General features: G+C 40.5%; 1 protein-coding gene and 1 long non-coding RNA gene across 2 annotated transcripts; one reads left to right on the top strand and one right to left on the bottom strand.

The window, feature by feature from the left end:
• Nucleotides 1-7656: 7656 nt before the first annotated feature.
• Nucleotides 7657-8406, bottom strand: LOC146611680 (uncharacterized). Its single transcript, XR_014904946.1, has 2 exons — nucleotides 8367-8406; nucleotides 7657-7910 (listed from the first exon to the last, which is right to left on the bottom strand). It is a non-coding gene; the product is annotated as an uncharacterized LOC146611680 (long non-coding RNA).
• Nucleotides 8407-11015: 2609 nt separating this feature from the next.
• On the top strand, nucleotides 11016-23549 carry iars2 (isoleucyl-tRNA synthetase 2, mitochondrial). The gene is made up of 23 exons (XM_085342408.1): nucleotides 11016-11412; nucleotides 11909-12031; nucleotides 12723-12876; nucleotides 12969-13117; nucleotides 13371-13420; nucleotides 13499-13608; nucleotides 13687-13774; nucleotides 14058-14173; nucleotides 14384-14553; nucleotides 14977-15067; nucleotides 15229-15380; nucleotides 15513-15673; nucleotides 15833-15935; nucleotides 16690-16783; nucleotides 19175-19286; nucleotides 19365-19467; nucleotides 19741-19863; nucleotides 19946-20077; nucleotides 20155-20261; nucleotides 20338-20483; nucleotides 20573-20763; nucleotides 21860-22004; nucleotides 22247-23549. Exons 1-23 carry the CDS (start codon nucleotides 11134-11136, stop codon nucleotides 22390-22392), a joined length of 3045 nt encoding a protein of 1014 aa, XP_085198534.1. The 5' UTR covers nucleotides 11016-11133; the 3' UTR covers nucleotides 22393-23549.
• The last annotated feature ends 4 nt before the right edge of the window (nucleotides 23550-23553 follow it).

Below are 23553 nucleotides of genomic sequence, written 5' to 3'. Positions count from 1 at the left end.
AATATTTGTTGTTTGTGTGACACACTACTAAAAATAAAAAAAAAGCATACAGTATTTGTGAGTGATGATAATTTGTGCACCAATTCCTCTGACATCGTCTTATTAATCGTTAGCTTACTATGCAAACATGACAAGTGAAATCTCCCGCAGCAAGCTTAAACATGTGAGAGGTTGATCGTGCAGAGAATCGCTGAGCTTATGTGAGTGCGTGTAAAAGCATTTCAGTTCTGCTGAGCCAAATAAGACAGGTCAGGGTGAAGAAGTGACAGCCAAAGAAAAGCTTACCACAAAACGGAGAAGTTATGACAAATCAGACTATGAGGCAAAAAGAAAGTGCAGCTTTATGGTTTCATGGACAAAAGAATTTCTGTGGCTGCAATATGATGAGCTAAATAACCAGGGCTGCACATAAGTGGTCCGCAGGTGCGCATTCGCTGTCAAAATAAAAAACACGCACAAGGGTTAGGGTTAAATTCAAAAACTGTACTTTTGAGTTAAAATATATATTTATAATTTTAATAAATGACAAATTAAAAATGCATGAACATTTTTTTGTATCGAAAAAATATCGAACCGTGACACCAAAGTATCGAACCGAACCGAACCGTGAATTTTGTGTATCGTTGCACCCCTAATGTTTATATATAAATATATGCGGTGGCCCCTAGAGACAAAACACGTACAAACTCCAAAACACATTTCTAGCATGAACTGAACTTCCAAAGCAGAGCTACTAGATCACTTAAATTACACAATTGAAAGCATGTGTGTATTGTTTGTGTATTTATACACAGGCACTCATATATATTCAAATAATTTAAAAAAAAGTTCATTTACCTGTTACTACCACACACCAAATCCGGTCGTTGGTACTTGCTGGCTTGTGTAGCCACAAGATAACAAAGGCTCAACACTGCGCCCAGCATCCTGGAGCACTTCTGTTGTCTTTTGTACGTGTTTTGAGTTTTTATGTGCTTCGGAGTTTTTACGTGCTTCGGAGTTTGTACGTGTTTTTACGTGTTTTGGAGTTTTTACGTGTTTTGGAGTTTGTACATGTTTTTACGTGTTTTGGAGTTTGTACATGCTTCAGAGTTCATACGTGATTTGAAGTTTGTATGTGCTTTGTCTCTAGGGGCCACCGTAAATATACTTTTATTTATTCACTCCATATAAAATGTAATAAATAAATCATATAATACAAAAATCAACTATTCACATTTCAACTTTTAACTATTTAAATTTTCAGCTTTTTCCTTTTACAAATTTAAAGTGAAAAGAACACAAAACACTGCAAACCACAACACAATTAAATATAAATTATAATATGAAAACAAACAGAAGATGCACATTCTCTGTCATATGGACCTGCATGAATAAACTTTCTGAATCCTTTATCATCTGCAACCGAAAATAGTTGTGGATGATTACTATACCTTTCTAATGTTGTTGTCCCTGCCTCTCTTTCTCTCTCTCTGGCTCTGTTCCTGTGCTACTGAGTGTAACTACCGCCCCCCCTCTGCCCAGCGTAAAGCACAAGGCTCACGTGCTGAGTGAAGCGGAAAAAAAGTGCGAGAGAGAGGCTCAGAGAAAGAAAAACAAACCCACGTGACGGCTCGCGATAAGGAGCCGGCTCGCATCGTCCACGTCAAAGATTCGGCTCTAAGAGCCATTTCGTTCGCGAACGACCCATCACTACTCTCCCCTACTCTGGCTCTAGCGCTCTTGCTGCCAGAGCATGGTGGCTGAGACACAGCGGAGCAGAGGTGTAAGTGCCTGGCTTAAAACAGGACATATTAGCTACATTTAACCTTCAGTTACTCTTTATATAGTTAGGTAGGAGTCAGAACATGTTTCTTTTTAGCTGATTCACCCAGGTAACCTGCAGTGTTGGAAACGTGTTTTCCACGATGTTTTCTACCCTACAATCAGTCCTGCTCTGTAGTAAAATCAGCGACATTTGACCGTCCTGTTGCTCCCATTGAAATGTATATTTAAAATCTAAAACTTAAAATTGTCCGTAGCCTAAAGTTGTTACCACTGTCCTGTTTTAAATGGAATGAGAGAAGCTGGTTATTTTGTCATATGTGCCGACATTAAACCCAGGTAAAAGTGTAAGAATAAATGATCCGTCAATAAAGGATAATGTTGGATCAGTGTTTCAATATTTATATCTTTTATTAGATGTACATATGGTTTGGTTGCCTTTTGGTTGAGAGTACACTGAGAGAGGATTTTTTTTTATTAGTGATCTTAATAGTATTTTTTTTTTCATATTAATGTCATTTTTTCATCTAATTGAATACAATCTATTTGTGTATGATTGTCAGTCCAAAGAGGGAGAGAGGAAAGAGGGGAACGTGAGGAGAAAGGGCAAGGTCAGGAAGAACCAGGTAGGAAAACAGACAGGGAACAGTGACAGGCAAAATGAACTGCTAAACTGCTTGAGAGAGTTGACCACCAAAAAGTGATAGACAGATTTGCCAACTTCAAGGTGAGGCAACATAGGTTAAAATAAAAGAAATAAATCTGCAGAGCCATAGTAGTATCTGCAGTAAAGATATTTTCATACATTGTACCATAGGCAAAGTTGCCTCCATTTTTATATATATTTTTTTATCAATATTTTGTACATTTCAATGACTCTATTTTTGGAGTGTATTTTTATATATCTGTATTGTATTATACATACACATCAAAAGTGAATCTCTGTCCAAAAAATGCACTCAGTTTACTTCTTACTCACCATAATCATCATTCATCATTTTCCCCCAGTAAAGTAATTAAGGTTAGGATGTGTGTGTGTTTTTTTTTTGTTTTTTTGTTTTTAATTCCAATCCATTCTTCTTTTGCAGCATTTAAATAACCTTTATCTGATTTGATGGTTTTGTCACAGACTTTTAAAAAAGTGTTTTGCAAATGTGGGGATTAAATTGTGTTAAAATGTACAAAACAGTGATGTCATGTTTTGTGACGAGGACCCAGGCACAGAGAGACTTGATGAATTTAAGAATCTTATGATTTAATAAAGAAATTTGCAGACTTGCATAGAGATGGTAAAATTATGATGATTGATAACGGAGATGAAGACAACAGACGATGAGGACAGGGAGGAACAGGGGTTTAAATGCACCAAGGAGACAGTCAGAGGGAACTTGGGACAACTGGAGACATTTAAGGATGCAGGGACTGACAGAGACAGGGAAGAAGTCTCATCGTGACGAGTAAAGTTTATCTTGCCTGGCTGAGCAGTTCTCTGGGTGCTCAGCACCCCCAAAATCTCTGATCCTAGAATCACCCCTGCATCACAGCACGTCAGATAATGGGAAATAGAAAATAAATATTATAATCATTTCAATCTCATTTAAGTGCGGGGCTAAGACTAATTTAATAATTTCTTCAGTTTCTTCTGGCGAGACTTAACTTTGAGCAAACTGAGAACACGTGACTGTGTTGGTTAGTGTTGTTATCATGTGGTAGGATTTTGTACATTCACAGGAGAATCACAAACAGGACCTCTTTCTTTGCACCTTATATATCACATTTATTATGATGATGATTAGACTTCAAAAATATGTGTAATCACAGTATAAGATAAGTTTCTACATCCTTTAATGAGGCAGAACTGGACATGGGATAGTGGAGATCAATATTAAACTTTAAATGATACTATAAACTGGAACTTCAAGTTTTCATTTCTGCTAATGTTTTACACTCTTAATGATACATTTGACCTGTCAGATTGTTTAGATGAGGTTCATGTATCCTAAAATGAAAATGTGAATAACAACACAAATAATGAAAACAATAGACTTAAAATAAGATCTTTAATCAGTTCATCTTCGCCAACTGTAGGAATAAATTAGGAAATAGGGTTAGGGTTATTAAAAAAATATACAAACAGGTACCCCTAAAGTTTGTATTGTGGGTATACTGCAGGGTAATCTCTTGCATCGTGTGAAAGCGATATTAAAAGGCATGCTGTATTTTGTTTTGTTTTGTTTTATAAAGCTCGCCACCACTAGAGGGCACGATGACACCATTAGTTGTTTTTTAACAGAAACCTTACCTGAGTCAAATGGTAAAGGCAAACCATTTTTGTGGTGTCATTGGAAAATACTGAATGGAGCTGTACTTTTGTTTCTAGTTTTATCCGTAAGATTAGAATGAGAATAATCGAATTAATTAAGTTAAATATTAAACCAAAGTTGACTTTTTTCAAAAAAACAATTTTTTAACTATCATAAATTTTGGTTATTATACAGCAGTATTCCACATCCAGACACTAGAGGGTGTTTATAATGCTGCTGGGGGCTCAGAGGAAGAATAAATATCGCTTCATATGTGTACCTCTTCTGTTCTTTACCAAATGTCACTAATTATGCATAAAAACATATTTTAACCTTCTAAAGCACGACAGAAAGCTTTTTTTTAAAGTCTCATGCCCATTACGTGTGAAGTTCAATAGTCCAATAAGATGTGGCAGTCACTATTATGAATGAGTTGAAAGGGTGGTATCTTATTCTTACATATGGCCTAGTGTTTGCATAGTGTTTTATTGCTAAAGCAGTGGTTCTAAAAAAATTATCCACCACTCGGCATTGTCTACTAATATAGGAAATATCTAACCAATTTTTCTTTTTAAAGACTGGAGAATATAAGGAACAGTTTATTTCATTTTATTATTTATTTACTTATTTGGTTGTGAGAGGAGGAAGCACTTGCTTGCCTGTCTGTAAATATCGCACACCGCTGTTAAATGGTGGTTTAAGGTTGTATGGCTACGGTTTTCGTGTAGTATGTTATTTTCTCGTTAATATTTGTAGTGAGGGGACATTTTTATAGGTCAATATCAAATTCAGAAATACAATATTGTAAGGTGGCTTGGTGAGTCACCAACAGACTGTATATAAAACATTGATTTAGCCACTGGGCCATCAATTGTTTTGTGGACTCACATTTTGAAGTCTCAATTTGCTGGGCTGCTGCCACGATTATTTCTTTCTTTATTAAGAGAGACGTGACCACATTTAGTATAATGAGTGGAAATCTAAGTTATCAACTAGCACTATCTATTTTTTAAGTAAACTGCATTTTTACACAATATGGGTGCATCACACAAGCACCACAACCACTACATAATTTCCTCGGGGATTAATAAAGTATTCTTATACTGAATTATTGCTATGTAACATCCAAATAAAATACTAGAATTTTATTTAGCAAAAAAAGCTTCTTGGTTTTGGATTAGTGCAATTAACTGCATAGCAAATCATACCATTATCCCTCTGCTGGTTTCTTTTTCAGGTGAAGAGCTGGGCCGGCTGTGTGGTTGCTCAAACTGTGGGTGAAGCCCTTCTGTTCCTGGGCTCTAGCTCTCATATCTGTTGCCACTTTTAAGGCGCAGCTTGAGGGGCTTTTCTCTGCCAGAATGCAGTTGCATCATGGTGTGAAATGCCTTGTTTAAAAGGAAGACTTTCACTCATCAGGCTGGTCACTTCTCACAGCATGTAAAAGAAAAGTAATCACAGAGTCCACCCAGAACAGAGTATGTGTATTTTTTTTAACATAATTACATTAACATTCCAGTTTTTAAAATGTGTTGCACAAAATTAAAAAAGTTTTGTGCAAAACCTATCTCATAGTGCTTCGTGGGGAAAAAGGATAATGACCCAAATCCTGCTGCAAAAGCAACCCAAGAGTTTCTCGGTACAAAGAAATGGGATATTCTTCAATGGCCAAGTCAGAAACCTGACATCCAACCAGTAGAGCGGGCTTTTGGTGAAACTGTGAATGTATGTGTGCTATCTTATATGACGTGTTTCCCCTCTTTGTCCAAGATAAATTTCTCCCAAGCGAGACAATAACTGCTGATCTGATCCGATCTTTTCAGTTACTCAATCACCTATTGCATGATTTTAAATCCAATGTGGAGGTATAAATGGGAAAAATGACAAAAATCGAGTCAATGTCCAAGTACTTACAGCCCTACATGTATCAATTTCACTTACTTTTAACAGTAAATCCATGCTTCAGAGAGCAGCCATCACACTGATGATATCATCTGCACTGTTTCACTTCCTGCTTTTCTTTGTCAGCCTGATGGTAACTCTTTTCCAAACCTTACCAACAATTGGTATTCAACACACAGAGTTAAACAAAAGATGCTTAAAGATACGTTACAAATTAATGTTATCATATATAACAAGCCAAAGACCAAAACCTTGTTTTTGTTCCAGGCTGTAAGCATGTTTAATTCTGCTCTAAAATTGGACATTTAAACATGGGGGTTTATGGGAAAAGACTCACATTTGGAGTCGGTTGTTGAAGGAACAGCAGTACTTTGAGTCCTGACGCGTTTTTGTCATTTTTCAGCCTCAAAGGTTTCCATTTGTTTCATCATTCAAGTTTTGAGTGCACATTGCTGCTCAGAAAGAGCCTGGGAACAGGAGAAGTGGCTCAACTCTGAAACTTGTCCTTCACCTTTCCCCCCTCTCCCTTCTTTCATGTACCCTCACCCACCTTTCCCACAAGTGACCAAACACTTTACCTGAACTCAGGTTTCTGCTTTTGTTCCAGATGGTAAGAAACGGGAGGATGAGAGACTTAAGGGGTCATACCTCAGTGGTGAATGTGGCCTCTTTGGGTTTCGGATTATCAAGCAGGAAGATGAGAAAATGTGAAGATCAAGGAAAAATGCTTATGCAGTTGAAGCTGCAGCACCTGAAGTAGGTCCTGATCTGAGTTTAGCAGAGAATGAGCTGGACAATGCGGCCTTTGTCTCGTGATCAAAGGGGGAAATTCCCACACAAATCGGGGGGTGTCTCAGGTGAATTCCATCCAGCCACCGACCTTCACAGATAAGCAGGCGGCTCCTTTATGGCTAAGCCCCTGCAATAGGTGGAGGAAGGCCTCGGCAGCCCTTCATTTATTTACTTGCTCTTGGTCAGTTATTAAGATGCCACCAACGTCTTGCTTTGTGAGATACTGTTGCCAGATTATGGTGGATGAAGAAAACCACTTCTGAAATGGCAGTACCCCACACACTCCAGATGTAATTTGTGCTTTAACCAAACCGAAATAAACTTGCAGCTAAAGCCAGTTGAGAATTAGGCCACACCCCTTCAGCGTATTCTTTCCCCTTCATCCAAAACCAAGTAAGAGCCTTGGAGTTTGAAGCAGAGCTGCATCAGTTGTGGACCCTTGATCTGATTCTCTTCATTCTCAGCCTCGCCAGCTTTATTCAGTGTTAATTTGATGGCTCTACAGTCTACCCTGAAAACTTTAAACACTCAAAGCAGGAACGAGATGGTCAGTCATGTGGTCTCACAATTTAAAGCTTTATTTAATCTACATAAAAATAAACAGTTCAAGTCACACCCTGAAAGTACAGTGGTCACAATTTAGCTCATTTACAAATCACGTTCAGGCGAATGAAACCAGAATCAAAGACGGTCACTACACGAGTCTGAGGTGTTCTCCCACTGCACGCAGGAGTAAAAGGGCCGGTGTGGTGCCAAAGTTTTCAGAGTCCTTGCAGAGCCAGTACAGAGGAGAGAAAGAGCAGAATGCTTGAAAGTGAGCGTCGCCTTTTAAGACAAGTTTTCCCACCCAGCACTTGAAATGTAATTCCAAAACGCGTTTTTGGCTGTTTTTGAGTGGGTGGGTGGGTGGATTGAGAGATTAGTGTAATTAGACTAAGCCAGCACTGGATCCACAGTGTAACCTGTGCTGGCTTTTGTGTCCAGCGCGGTCAGTCCACTCAATCAGGACCGGTGGAGGAGAAGAGCGGTCAGAGCCAGCGGGGGGAGCAGCACCATGAAGGCGGCGGTAGCCCCACAACAAGCCCCCGTGGAGCTCGGGGTGGTGATGTTTGTGTTGTCCGGATTCGTGGCGTTATTCGCCAGGGCCACCTGAAACACATTTGTATTTAATTAAGATGATTCAGTCCGGGTGATTTCATTTTTAAACTAGGATTTAACGTGCGAGGGAGAAAGTTAATCAAAATTCAGTCATTTCGTTTCCATTTTGATTTGGAAAAAAAAAAAAAAAAAAAAAGATAAGCGCTTTAAAGCCTCTGTTCAAGACCTAGCCCGAAACTTCTAGAAGTTTGCCATTGTATCCTTATTGCCGCCGTCTGTTCTGTAGGGGACAAACTGATTTTTATATTCATGACTTTTCCCCTAAAATTACGAGGTCGTAGATGCACTCCAAGCATAACGTTTTAACCTCGATCCCTAATTGAACATTTAGCTCATCTGCGCCATTACAGCGTTTCATGCGTAAACAAATTCCGTTGGCCACAGTTGATGAGGTTGGTGAAAGTATGAAGAAACAAAACAAAAAAAGGAGGCACGGATCAAACTGACCTGTGATGTGAGATGGAAAGCCAGCAGCAAAACTGCGACGCACAGTTTCTTCATGATGGATGGGATTCTGTTCTTCTTGGTAGAGAAAACGTGAATGGAACAGGAGACCAAGCCTTTGCTTTTTTTATACCTCCCAGTGACGTCATCAACCACGCCAAAACACCTGCCTTTATGTATCATTCTGCAACAAATGTTATTTACTTTTACTTAGCTACAAATTATGCATTTTGCGTTATAGTAAACCGGATAAGAAATAAAAACAAATGAATAGCAAAGTTACTTAATGCATATTTAATAAATTAGAGATATAGCTGCCATACTAATACTGCACTATTCCCTGTTTTCTATGTGGTCTTTGATGCATTGATCGTGATTTTACAGTGTTCTCTCTTTGAGTGGAGAGCGTTAGATGAAATAGCTCAGTAAAGCTTTATCAATAGAGTGATTAAAACAAGGCTCTCCAGGCTCCCCATTTCTATCTTTGCAGGTCAAATTAAATTCCGTTTGAAGATGAATGACAAGAACCAATTTTTTTTGTCTCACTTCCAGACTCTAATTTATCCCTCACACATTATTTAGAGGTTATACCATTTCATATGTGGGGATTACATTGTGTAAAGATGAAACATAAACACAAGATTATTATTTGAGCCAATTATTAACCAGATTATTAAAAGGTTCAGTGTGTTCAGCACCCGTGGAGATTCAGAATGAGAAAGAAAAACTTGCTTGTACTGCAGTAAAAGGAAGTTTTTCCTTCTCATTCTGAATCTTTAAGTTATGTGTCATAATTGTATCACTTATTGAATTTAATCTGGTAGAACAAACCTCATGTGGCCCAAGAAATCACAGCCAGTTGGCACCAGCAGGTCGTGCAGAGCTCCAACATAAATGCTTTGTACTTCAGAGCTGTTTAAATCTCTTCTATGTGCTGTAGCTAAGGCACGCTTTAGAAAAGGCAACAGGCAACACTCTGTGTTTTGCACATTCAGTTCATTTGCCAGTCAAGCTGTTGATGATGCATTGAGTCCTGCCAGGTTATAGTCTCACTGTGAAACATAAGCAAAAAAAGAAGCCAGTTTGACGAAAACAAGTTTCTAAGGCCCTGACAGTAACATCAGGGAGTAATACAGTATGCAGACTGTCACTGAGGCTGAATCGTAATTCTGACAAAAAGTAACTTTCCTGTTTCTGGAGTCATTATGGTCATGTATGTTTATTATAATTTATTTTGAAGAGATTCCCAGTTTCATAATTACTTTAGGTTCTTTAGGTTTGTAGGTAAAGTTTTCCCAAATTCTACTTGAATTTTTGAATGAGCAAATCCGAGGACCTCAAGTCTGAGAACTTTTGTATTCTTGCATGAAAAACACTTCACTCATCATGTCACACAAGCGCACACAAGGTACATTGTAAAGGTCAGTTTCTGCTTGGTTCCTTTTAAAGGGGGACTTTTGTTGTGTTTCCTTGTTTTCTCTCATGTACATAAATATATAATACTGCAATAATCAAAGCTCCTGTGAGAGGAAACAGCACTAAAATAGTCATCCCAGTCATCTAGCCTGATGTTCAAACATTCTGTTTGCAAGGGGGAGTCAATCAATAGAAAGCTGGCGTAAAGGAAGTGTAGCTTTTGAAAGAGGAGTTAAAACGCCTTGGTTCAGCAGTGGATTTGCTGAGAGGCCACCCTCTAAAAAAGACATTTTATGTAACAGAAAACAGACTATTTTTTAATCATAGTACTAAACTCAACTGGAAAAGGTGAATACGACACACAAATTATAATTACATCTATCTATCTATAAACAGATAGATCTATCCGGAGCCTATTCCAGCTGTCATAGGACGAGAGACAGAGTACACTCCGGACGGGTCGCCAGTTTTTCACAATGACTAACTTCTGGTCGTCTGTTTCTCTGGGCGAGAAACAGACGACCATTGACATTTACACCTATAATCAATCTTAGAATCACCAATGAACCTAACCCCTTTAACTATATGTCTTTGCACTGTGGGAGGAAGCTGGATTACCACAAGAGAACCAGACATGGGGAGAACATGCAAACTCAACACAGAAAAGCCCCAGACTGAATTCAATTCAATTCAATTTATATAGCACTAAATCACACCAACAGTTGCCTCAAGCTTTAATGTAAGTACCCTACAAAATACGAAAAAACAAACAAAGAAAAAACAACAATCAGATTACCCCTATAAACAAGCACTTTTGTGACAGTGGGAAGGAAAACACAAAGACTGCTGTGGAAACACTCAATGGATCATGGGAGTCCCCCATGATCTCTGCCTCTGCCTCCCATTCTACGTCTAAATATGCTATGAACCACAAGTAAACCAGCAGTCTGAGAGCAAAGTGCTTTGTTGGAGTAAAAAGTTACTATAAGGTCTTTAAGGGGCCTAAATATCAAGATTTGAACCCCAGTGAGGCATAAGTGATGAGCACCACTCCATATTCTATATACATGAAAAGTAATTTACGCGTAATAATTTATAGCAATGTCTTTCTTTCTGCTGTCATGGTTCAAAATAAACAGCGCCCACGGCGGCATCTCGCTGTCACAAATGCGAAAGCTTCACCCATGACCCCGCTGGGTTTCCGTAGCTGTCCTCTCCTGTATTTCTTCCGAAGGAAACAGAGCACGCTAATACAGAAGGGCGGACTAAAACAACACGGAAACTTCACGCAGAAACAACAAAGCTGTCTGTTTTTGCGAGTTAGCAGCTCGGCCGCAGAGCTATTCGTCTGTCCATGCTGCGGATGCTGTGCCGGAGTTCGGCGGGGAGCCAGACGCTAGTGCGATGGGCACGGAGGTCACAGCGGGGAGGCGGTCTCCTCCTGCACGGCGCTCGGTCTTGCACCTCCAGCCGCCGCTGTCACGGTACCGGTTCGGGTGAAGTTAATGGTCAGCCCGCAGAGAACGGCTCCGGTAACGCACTGTACCGGGATTCAGTGCTTTTGCCCAAGACCGAGTTCCCGATGAAACTGACCGGACAGAAGCTTCTGGACCGAGAACTCCAAATACAACAGGTACAGCAGGCTAACGAAATCTCATTCAAAAATTGTTAAATTCTATTTGTTTTATGTCGCTTACTAAGTGGTTTCGATAAACTACAACAGACGAATAGTTTATACTTTTGTTTAGCATTTAGTCTTTAATTCGGCATGACTGTTCAGGCTGACAGCTATATCATTGTTACTTTTAACTAGTCCTGATTTCAATTTTGAGCTGAAACATGCAGATCATTGCAACGACAAGGCAGTTTAAAGTGCTATTCATGAAATATTAAAGGGATTACTGTAACGTGATTAGCACAAGACAGTATAAGAAATTTTACAAAGGAAGTAAAAGAAGAAAATAAAACAATTTTGACTTGAGAAAATTATAAATTAACACACGAGTAAAAGTTACAGGAATGGGATTACTAAGCCTGGTCACACGTGATAAAATACTTATATCATGCCTTCATACATATTGGAAAAGCTCACTCAAGATTTAATAGATATTAATTTTTGTTTTTTGCAGGAGTGTGGTTTTGCAGATTTGTACTCATGGCAGCGGGAGAGGAAGGCCAAGAATAAGTTCTGCCTTCATGATGGACCTCCGTATGCTAATGGAGACCCTCATGTTGGACACGCTCTCAATAAGGTAAAAGTGAAACCTTTCAGCTTTCTATCATCAAGTCCTCCTCCAATGAAAATTGGTTTGCAAATATAATGTTATACCACAAAACACGTGTATAATAATGAGTGCATTTTACGAGGAAAACAAAAGCATCTTTGTACATAAGGTCACATCCATCCATTCATTTTCTTTCACTTATCCAATTCAGCATTGTAGTTGAGCTGGGGCCTACCCCAGCTGTCACACCCTGGACAGATCACCTACCTGTTGCAGGGCTAACACCATCTGCCAACCAACCCTGACCCACCTTTAGCCTTTTTAAATCCAAAAATTGGGTCACTGTTCATTATAAAAGTTATACTAGTCCTTTAAACATCAACTGTTAAAGATAACATTTTGTACTCCAAGGTTTCTCCTGGATGTCTCTGCATAGTAAGAATCCTTTTTGATAATTGGTTTACAACAAAAGACATCAACTTTATTCTGTTAAAGGAACTCTGTCTGAGCCCAGTTAAAAGGAAATACCTTCCAAAGGAATTTGAGACTGAGAAGGTTAGAGTAACATGGAAGTACCGGTAGTATATTTCACCTACTCTTCCTCCTATAGTGAAAGTAACAAATAAGACGGAACTTTTGGATGCGAACAACGGCGTATTTATTCCTGCCCTCATGATTTGTAAATATTTACTAGCTTCTCAATTATTATTCCATTCAGATCCTGAAGGACATCCGTAACCGTTTTGAGATGCTAAGAGGGCGGCAGGTGCACTACATCCCAGGGTGGGACTGCCACGGCCTCCCCATTGAGCTGAAGGCTCTGGGAGACCTGGGGACGAGCGGCCTTAGTCCTCTGCAGATCAGACAGAAAGGTGAGAAGAAGAAGGAGGAAGTAGAAAGAGGGCTTTTTCTGGTGACTTTTATTCAAATTTTATGCAGCTGCTGTTTGGTTTGTCTCATCCAGCGCGGGAGTTTGCAGAGGGAGCAATAGCCCGCCAGAAAGCTGCATTCCAGCGCTGGGGGGTGATGGCTGATTGGGATCAGTGCTACTACACTTTTGATGGCACCTACGAGGCTGCTCAGCTGAAAGTCTTCCAAGAGATGCACAGTAAGGTGGGTGATGATCTGATCTAAGCATCAGGCAGTGTCACAGTAGAGTGATGTACCTACAAAGCAGGTTCAGCATGACCAGGCTTTCTTTGTGTCAGCTGGATTAACAGACCCCCAAACCCCAGTCAGAGAACATTTTATTTATTTATTTATTTTTGAATTCGTTTATTTAATTTAAACATCAAAATGGGACTCACTGAGATATCTTTAGCTTCCAGTGTATGGTCTAATGTGGTTGTCCCTCTTTGTTCTTCAGGGGCTCATTTACCAGGACTACAAGCCTGTCTTCTGGTCTCCTTCATCCGGGTAATGCAGTTTATTGCAGTTATTACATCTTTGTAATAATTTCTTCTAATCTTGAATCTATTGCTGCAACTTTTACAGAACAGCTCTGGCAGAGGCGGAGCTGGAGTACAACACCGAGCATGTGAGCAGAGCCGTCTATGCCACATTCCCCCTCGTCACGCTTCCACCAAAGATCGCTTCACAAGAAGGTGAAGCACACATGTGGATAAAGCTTTTAGTCATTTTTCACCTGGTATGAAATCTCCTGACTGTGTGTGTCTGTGCAGGGATGGAAAGTGTCTCCGTGTTGGTGTGGACCACCCAGCCTTGGACCATTCCTGCTAACCAGGCTGTCTGCTACATGCCAAATGCCCAGTAAGGAACAGCACCACACACTGGAGACTCGTCCAGCTTGGTCTCATTGCAAAATGTGACAGTCGTGAAAAAAGCAAACGATTTGTTTCAGTTTATAAGATGTCATCATGACTTTATTACCTAAACCTAAGAGATGCGTTTCCATTTCATAACTATAGAGTGTATTTGTTTGTTTGTTTGTTTTAAACCAAACATTGTCTAACCCAGGCACTATTATTATGATGTCAGTAACGTGGATAGCGTGGTGGGGTTTTGAGTGAGTTGTTTTCTGTCTTGCTTGCAGGTATTCTGTGGTGAAGAGAGCGGACAACTCTGAGAAGTTTCTAGTAGCAACTGAGCGGACGGCCAGCATAGCAGCACTGCTGGGCACAGACCTGCAGACTGTAGGCGTCTTCACAGGTAACACACAGTGTCTGAAGCATCACGTTACCAGGTGCAGACGTGATACTTCCTGCAGTAGAAATGAGCTTTTAACAAAAATAATCCAGGTTGAATTTTGGGGAAATGAAATTCTTCTCTGTATTTTTCCTTCTGCGTCCCATCAGTGGACCCTGCCCCAAAGTTTGAGAAGACGAGCAGAGTTGTTTCTCCATCTTTTTCCTCTCCTAGGCTCCCTGCTTGAAGGTGGGATCTGCAAACATCCCACGATTCCTGACAAACAAGTGCCATTGCTGCCAGCTAATCACGTGACCATGGTGAAGGGAACTGGATTGGTTCACACGGCACCGGCGCATGGGATGGAGGACTACAGTGTGGCCTCGCAGTTTAAACTGCCTGTGGTGTGTTCTGTGTGTAAAAACTAAAAATCCCAACAGTCAAGAAAAAACTTGTGGGTATATGGAGGCCCCAATGAGCCAAAAGTAGGAAGAAATACAGAAAAAAACATATTTCTGGGGAAATAACTAAGGTGAAAATACAGAAATATATAAAAAATCCAATTGGAAATGTATTTATGTTTTTAATAATTCTTTTTGTACACACACAGACATAATTTCTTAGGTTTTGACTTTTGAAAGCTTTGTGAGTTGGCTGAAATCTGTAAAAAGCAAATAAAATACAAAAAGGGATTTTCATTAATCAGTATAGCCAATATACATGCAAGGAGATTATTATTTAACAGTGTGGACCATGTTTGATGAATAATGTGGCTACAGTATATGATAAAACCTGATGTATTTGTGCACATTATTCTTCTACCAAAGGAATGTATGGTGGATGAAGATGGGACATTCAATGAATTAGCTGGACCTGAACTACAGAAGCTTTCTGTAATGACAGAAGGAAATGATAAAGGTATAAAAACATGGAAAAGAGGGAAGAACGTGGGGTTTCTACAGGCTGCTAAAAAGAAATAATTTTTTAATAATATTGTTAATCAAGATAAAAAAAAATGTTTTGAAAATGAGTTTGTTTCTTGTTTGATGATGGATGTATCTGATGCTTGCTTCACTCAGTGATTTCAATGCTGAAGCAGTGCAATGCTCTGCTGAAGGAGGAGCAGTGCGTCCATAGTTACCCGTATGACTGGAGGACAAAGCAACCTGTAGTCATCAGACCCAGCAAACAGTGGTTCATCAACACAGAGTCACTCAAAGACAAAGCAAAGGTAAAAGACATTCAGATCATTTGGACCAGATTAGTTTTTTCGTCTGTACCTGACACTTCATTTCTTCCAGTGAGCGAGAGTGCTTCACATTTCCAGTTTTGTCTAAAGAAGTATGTGCGTGGGATTTTGCAGGAGGCCCTGCAGAAGGTGCGTGTTTTGCCCGAGTCGGCCAGGAGCAGCCTGCTCACCATGCTGGACAGACGGACATACTGGTGCATCTCCAGGCAGCGCAGCTGGGGCGTCCCCATCCCCGTCTTCTACCATAAAGAAAGTGGAGAGGCTCTCATCAACAAGTAAAGCCAACAAACGCATTCATAATAAAACACACACACCAACAGCTGCGTGCACATATTTACTGTATGCTTGAAATTTCTCTTTTTGTTCTTTCTTTTTTTTTTTTTTAAACAGTATTTACAAACTGGCAAACATCTGTGATTCTTTGACCTTTACAGATACACTGTGTCCCACATCGCACAGCTCTTCAAAGAAAAGGGCAGCGACTGTTGGTGGGAGCTTCCCATTGAGACTCTGCTGCCTCCCGAGGTGCTCAAGAAGGTGCGAAAACTAATGTGTGGAAACAGCTAACAATCAGATATTACTGATAACAGGGTCCTCACTGTCATCCATCATTGATGTCATTGCCAGAGGCATCCCTTCCCATCCTCAAGCATTTTTAACTTTGCCGTCCCACTTTTTAGGCAACGGCATTTTGTAAAAACTACAACAACTGTAGGAAAAATGTGCAACAGTGTAACAGCCCTTCTGGGTTCTATTTCTAAACCAGTGTACAAGCTTAGGAGCAAACCTACTGGTGCATCAAACCCAGTGTGTGTCCACACAGGGGGCCGTAAATCAGATTTTTCTTGGATTAACAGGCCTCCGTGTTGGGACCCGTTTTTATTAATGACATTTGCAAGGACATCTAAGCAAAAATACACCTCTGTGCTGATGATGGTGTCATTCGTGCATATGCTTCTTATCTATATCTATAAACCAATATTGGGTAAATTTCCACTCTAGCTCTACACCCTTCTGTCTCTACTCCGGTAAGTTACCAGCTACACTTCAAATGGTGGCTGGACTTTGATAAGTCTGGGAAAAGCATTTTCTTACATGCTGTGGACAAGGAAAAACTGAAACCATATCCATTAATGATTTTAAAGGCATCATAGGGAGTCAAGGGCACATGGCTTTACTCTTGGCAATGTTTTTTACATTTTTTTTTTTCTCTAAGAGAATATTTGAGATGTTTTTCTCGTAAATGTAAAACTTATCACAGTTTTTCTGTGAATATATATATTTGTCTCAGAGTAAAGCAGGTGCAGCGAGTGATTACGTTCGTGGAGAAGACGTTCTGGACATTTGGTTTGACAGTGGAGCGTCGTGGGCAGCAGTGCTCGAAGGTACATTTGAAGTTTCTTCAGTTTGTCCTGTTATGCAGATCATGTAAAAGTATTAATGGATTTTGTTAATTTTGTAAAAACCTCTCCGAGGACATTGAAAATGATCGTCTCAGAGCAGCAGAACACGCCTGTGACTGAAGGTTTCCAGGTGCCTCTAATCAAACCTCCTGTTATTAGTTTTATTAGCGACAAAGCTACTTGAAGCTACTTTATGTAGTCCCACATGCCAGGTAAGCTGCTTTGCAAAGCATCATTAGTGAAAGTGGGCTAGTCGGAGTCCTGGATTAGCAAACGTCAGCACATCACAGATACCGGACAAGGTGATTGGATTTATTTATCTGTTTTTAGAACTGGAAGAAATTCCTGCTCACTGTCAGGGTCAGAAGTAGGAAAAAATGAAAACCGGTTAATAAGTATGACTAAAAGTTAAAACTGGTAATAGTATGGAAACAGTATGTTTGGATAAAGAAGTGAAATCGTTCACTAAACACTGGGTTAAAAGTTGAAATAGCAGAAATTACACACTTTATTAGGTATACCTGTTAAACACAAATATCTGGGATAGGATCAGAATTTGATGAAATCAGGGGTCCATCCTGCCTCATGTCAATGGTTCAGGCTGCAGGTGGCGTAATGGGGTGGGGGATTATTATTCAGCACATTTTGGGTCAAAATTTGCCGAGGGGTGTGAGTGGAGTTAATGTTTTTTAATAGCAATTCAACCAATATTAGAGTTGGATCCTGCTCACTTTGAACTGTCTGCATTTTGAAGGTATTTTTGAACTACTACCACATGGCGCAGTAGCTTTGTTTTGCTCCAGGAGATTCAAATAGACACTTATTTGCTGAAGTATGAGAGTTTTTCCATCATCTGTGTGGTTGTGTTGTCATTTGTAGAGGAAATGGAGGAAAACTCTGAGCCTGAGTCACATCTCAGATGGCTCCCAGCTGGGCTCCAGAAATCTCTGGTTACAGGTTGTTCGATCGTTCAGCTACAGGGACAGGCACTCTAGTCTTTGTATTATAGTCATTTATTTTCTTTTTTGTCTCTTTCCATCTTCTCTTGTACTTTTTACCTCTTTTTACCTTTAAAATATTTTGGGATATTTGGTAAAGATGTGTTATCACTTACCAGCCAACCCATTTCTTCCTTCTACTCCATCGCAGTGCCTCAGTACTGCCAGTACTCAGTGATGTCTTTTGATGAACATGTCTGTGAAGGTTCTCAGTCATCCAGGTCATTGTAGTCTAAGGAGCTTGGAAAGAAAAGCGTCTGGACTTCTTTAAGTTGCTTGAAGACGTTTCACCTCTCATCCGAGAAGCTTGTTCAGTTCTAAGGTCAAATGGTGGAGAGTCCCAGATATAAACCTAGAGGGAGTAACCCCCCACAGAGGGACAAAAGGACCCCCTGATGATCCTCTAATCGCCTGAGCCAAGGTGTGAAACTGGGCGTGGGTCCCAATCAGCCAGAGTTTCGGGTGTGTTCATTGTGAAACCTGGCCCCACCTTATCATGCGAATTCCTGAGGTCAGATGGCCCAGGATGTGAGTGGGCGTTAAGGCGTCTGGGGAGGGAACTCAAAACTGGATTATAGATGGCAGAGAGTTGGTGTCGTAAACCACCGGCTCTGTTCAAAGATGGTCGCTCACAGTGGACATAGATGCTTCTTTCACTCCTCTTTCAAACCATCTGTCCTCTCTGTCCAAAATGTGAACATTGGCATCCTTGAAAGAGTGACCTTTGACCTTTAGATGCAGATGGACTGCTGAGTCTTGTCCATTTGACCTTCGAACTGAAGAAGCTTCTCGGATGAGAGGTGAAACGTCTTCAAGCAACTTAAAGAAGTCCAGACGCTTTTCTTTGCAAGCTCCTGTGACTTTTGATGAACATGTTGTTCAGTTGGAAGATTGTAACTGATTAGCACAGCATGAATCTCAGCACCCTGCCTTTTATGACTCCCTTTCAAAAACATTCAGGACACTGAGAGTGTTGAAAGGTTCATTTGCTACATAACTGGATAAACAGTTGAAATAGTGTGAGAAGCTGTTATGTAAATGTAGGGATAAAGAAATGAAATTATTAGCAAATAAATTGTTAACTAAACATGCTTCAGTCATTTAAAATGCGTAGTTAAAATTATCAATAAAGTCTGAAGTTATTAGCTTAAGTTTTGCTAGGAGTTGAAATTGCTAGCTAAATACTAGATAACAATGTATTTGTCATTAAAAAATTCCATAATCATCTCATTGACCCATGGGAGATTACTTTGTAAAGGCTTTAAAGATTTATTAAGAATGTGTTATTGTTGTTAGCTTAAAATAGCTTGCAAATCATTAAATGCTGAACTCAAATTTTATACAGTTTAGCTCAGAGCTCAGCTTTTTCTTGCAGCGGAGTCGGACTCTCAGGCTGACGTTTATGTGGAGGGAAAGGACCAGATTGGAGGCTGGTTTCAGTTATCGCTGCTCACCAGTGTGGCTGTCCGGAACAAGGCACCTTACAAGTGAGCGTGCCTTCCACTCGCCACACAGATGATAATGATACACGGAAAGAAGTGTCTGAAAAATGAATATTGTTGCAGGTCTCTTGTGGTCCACGGCTTTGCAGTCAGTGAGAAAGGAGAGAAGATGTCCAAGTCGGTGGGCAACGTTGTGGATCCTGATGTGGTCATTAATGGAGGGAAGGTAAAACGGATGAAGACGTTTCAACCTGTTCTAGATTTAAAATTAAGATAAAGTTAAATAAATTGTTCACTACAATCTACATGTTGTGTCAGCTACACTCTGCAAATATAGGACTTCACGCATCAAAGATTTCCAATTGTGATTCTTTGATTTTACCATTTCCTTGTTTGCCACTTTAAAAAACACACAAAAAAAGATTTTAAATGAAGCTGAAACTGAGAAGATAAATTTGCATTTCTGTGTAGAAACTTTCTAACCTGTCATCTTTGCCAGGGCCCCACTGAGCCGGCCTACGGGGCAGACGTGCTCCGCTGGTGGGTGGCAGAGTCGAACGTCTTCTCTGAGGTCCAGATTGGCCCCTCTGCGCTCAGCTCAGCCCGGGACAGTATCAGTAAGGTACTTTAAGGTGCAGTTTATCTGCTCGCCACGTTCATCTCACCTGCTGCACCTCCTCTCATGGCTGTTGTTTGCCTTCCAGCTGAGGAACACTCTGAAATTCCTGCTCGGAAACCTGCAGGGCTTCGACCCACGACTGCAGGCTGTGGATCCCAAACAGATGCACTACATCGACCAGTACATGCTACACCTGCTGCGCGAGTACAGCATCAAGGTGTGTTTAAGGTGTAGTCCATCCAACTAATGAAACGAGCACATTTGTGCCCCCTGCTGACGTCTCTTTGTTCGCAGGTTACGGACGCCTACAGTGAGTTTGATGCTGGCAGGGTCATCCGTGTGCTGCAGGCCTTCATAACCAGAGAACTCTCCAGCTTCTACTTCAGTATCATCAAGGACAGGTAACATGTCAGAACATGTTAAAGATTCCTTTGCCTCCAGTAGCTTTGTTCATGTCTTTGTCTCTCCGTCGGTCAGACTGTACTGCGATGCAGAGGACTCGTTGGGTCGAAGATCCTGCCAGACGGTTTTAGAGGAAATTCTTGATGGCGTGACGAGATCCATCGCTCCGATCTTGCCACATATGGCTGAAGAGGTGTACCTGCACGCACCGGGACATGACAGTACGTGTCTTTCGATTTTCTGTGATTACTCTTTTACTGCCGCATGCATTCTCCACCACAGCCTTTCTATGTTTTCTGTGTTTCAATAGAAGAGGAGACATTATTTAAAAGTGGCTGGATTAAAAGCAGCTCTGTGTGGCGGCGACCAGGATTAGAGGAGGCTGTGGAAGGAGCGTGTGCCATCAGGGACTCCTTCCTGTCTTCCATTCCTGGCAAAAACGCCGCCAGGTACGACCTCACTGTCGCCATCGAGCCAGGTCTCCTGTTCGAACTCATGGAGGTAAGCTGGCTCTTCATATAAACTGAACGGAAGTGTGTGCGACAGTGCAGAAGGATTGTGTGACAGAAACTCCCATGGGTTTGTTTTTGTGTTGGTTTTGTTAACAACAAAGAAATAGATATAGACTTTAAACTGACCTAGAGATGCTGTATTTGGGTCATCTGTTGTAGTGTACTGCACTAGTACTAGCCCTCTGGTGTAGGATAGTAGGTGTTAGTGAACAACCTGCTGAGCTCAGCAAGCTGTGAAAGAAGCCGGCTGCCGGAGTGAAGGGACGTCCATGATTACTCATTTCTTAATCAATTAAATTTAGACTAGTAAACTTGTTTTAAAGGAAGAAGACCCCCCCAGGTGAACATCCACACGCGCTGTAACTTTGTAAAATGTTACAAATAAATGCATCCATAAATTTAAGTTTATAAATATATACATCATAAATTAGTTAATCAGCTAATTTAGTTGCTTTAGTCTGATTACAGCTTAGTGTGAGAGTCTGCCAACGTCAAAACATTATTTATGATGATGCTAGTTTCTCCTCGTCTCATTCATATTCTCACCTTGAAGCAGAGAGAAGAGAAATATTAATGAATTTGATAGGAAGATGTTGCATCACTCTAAGCATGATAAACGCTTCCCAATATACCCGTCTCAAGCATAACAGTGAGAAAATTAATTGTCTGAGTTTCTCACTCATCTTGATTCATTCTGAGCAGAGTTTGGAAAAACGTTTGAAGTACTCACGAAACAACTTAGAATGGGAGAGCAAAGATTGGCCCATCATCACCAAAACCCATCCAGCTTTTTTTTTAAGTCATAAATGGACTGAAATCCAATTTAAATATCAATTAATATCTGGCTGATTTTACAAGCTACCGTGTCACTTTGCTTAATTACAATTACAGACATTACCTTTACCGGGACAGCTGCTGTTGTGCACTGAAATTGAAAAACTTGTATTTCTGGTGCCTCATATTAGCACTCGTGCATTTTTTGATTTGTGAAACACTGTGCACTACTTTGTACTTGAAGTTTTTAAAATATATATATATATATATATATATATACTTACTCCTGCCATCATCCACTTTACTTCCAGTCTCTCCAGGAGGAGCCCACCTCCACCACCTCCCAGCTGGCTGAGCTGATGATGGCAGCTCGGGTCAACCTGGCCACAAAGATGCCTCGAGACCTGGATCCGGAGGCTCTGCTGAACCATGGCACCTTCCTCATCAACCTGGAGGGTGAGGACCTTCAGCCTAAAACTCCCAGATAAGAGTAACAGCAGCTGATAGCTGTCACAGCAATGCCTTACCTTTTTTTGTAGTATGCAACCATAGTAATCTATACTTTGTCACATAAAGTAAGATTTTGGTGTTGAAATTACTTTTATTCAAACTGCTTTGACAGGATTTTTGCATTTCTATACATTCACAGACCTGCAAATCTTCAAGTTTCACACCAGAATCTGTCTGTGTTTTATCAGGTGGTGTAATCCGCGAGGAGAGCGCCTACAGTATCGCAGTGACGCCCACCTCTGCTGCCCGTTGCCCACGGTGTCGCCGCTACACCGCCAACTCAGCGGATTGCCTCTGCCCGCGCTGCCAGAGCGTCGTCTCCCAGGCTCACTGATGACCTCTGGCTCGGTTTGAAGGGCTGACCAGAGACCAGGTTTTGCACGCCCATCGGAGGCTGTAAAAAGGACTAGAAACATCTGCTGTCGTGCTGTAGTTCTCTCTCAGAGGATGCTTATTGGAAGAAAAACAAAGCCTCAGCTCAGCACAGGAAGGCAACAAAGCATCTGGTCTCTGAAATGTGTTTTAACAAATGTAAAAAGATGGTCTATAGGTGGGGTTTCCATTCAGAGAGCTTACGTGTGTCTGCGTTCTTTTAAAAAAAAATGTGCTACAGCCACATTTGACCCCAAAGGCAAATGTAGACTCGTCACCTCTGGTTTGTAGCGTTTATTTCTCATTTTCTCCCCTAATCTAAACAATTTTTGGTATCAGTTGGCAAGTTTTGGAGCTTTAGAGATGTTTGTCTCGTCTATTAATGAAACCTCGTAATTGTGTTAGAGACACAAGTTTGGGTTGTGTGGTTTGCCTGAGTCTCCAGTTACACCTTAAAACAATCACTTTATCAGCACCTACAGGCTAATTTGTCAGAAGTGCATTTGGATGTAGCGCCCTCAGTTCTCCCTCCCTTGTGTAAAGCACCAAATAAAATGTGCCTCGGATATGTTGACAGTTCTGCTGTCAGCAAAGCTGTACAATCTTGAATGCACTTTGTCATTTAAAAAATTTGAATTTAGTAGATGGTGCTCCTGATATGAACGTCTTGGCCACCATATTTTTGAGATTTTAAAAGGTCCTAAAATGCACTGAATTATTCTAAATTGTAAGCTTGCAATGTTGCTGTAAATGTTGATGTTATCTAGCTGGAATCTTCTTTTGTTGGTGCATTTAGATCATACCTGATCATAAGGATTGTGGATATTTTCTTTTTCAAACATGTATTTCCCTGTTTAGATCTGTCATATTCTGGGGGAGGCAGATGATAAATCCAGGTAATTAAACAGCTCTACAAACCAGAGGAGAAATGAGTGTTTGATTTAGTTGCTCCTTTTACTGTATGGGAAAAGAATGCACTACAGAGTCACTGTGACAGCAAACTGATGCTGGTGGGTACTTCTTTGTATAATAGCTTGTGTTCCTTGTAAACATAAAGAATTCAAAGTTGTCTGACTTATAAATGAAAAAATAAAGAACGGGTCTTCAGACTCATGTTCTCCCA

Source organism: Diplotaxodon limnothrissa, linkage group LG19, assembly GCF_057381915.1.
Source record: "Diplotaxodon limnothrissa isolate DT_005_m linkage group LG19, D_limnothrissa_male_GT1.1, whole genome shotgun sequence".
NCBI lineage: Eukaryota > Metazoa > Chordata > Actinopteri > Cichliformes > Cichlidae > Diplotaxodon > Diplotaxodon limnothrissa.
The sequence above is the reverse complement of the archived record's forward strand: the minus strand, read 5'-3'. Positions and strand labels throughout refer to the sequence as shown.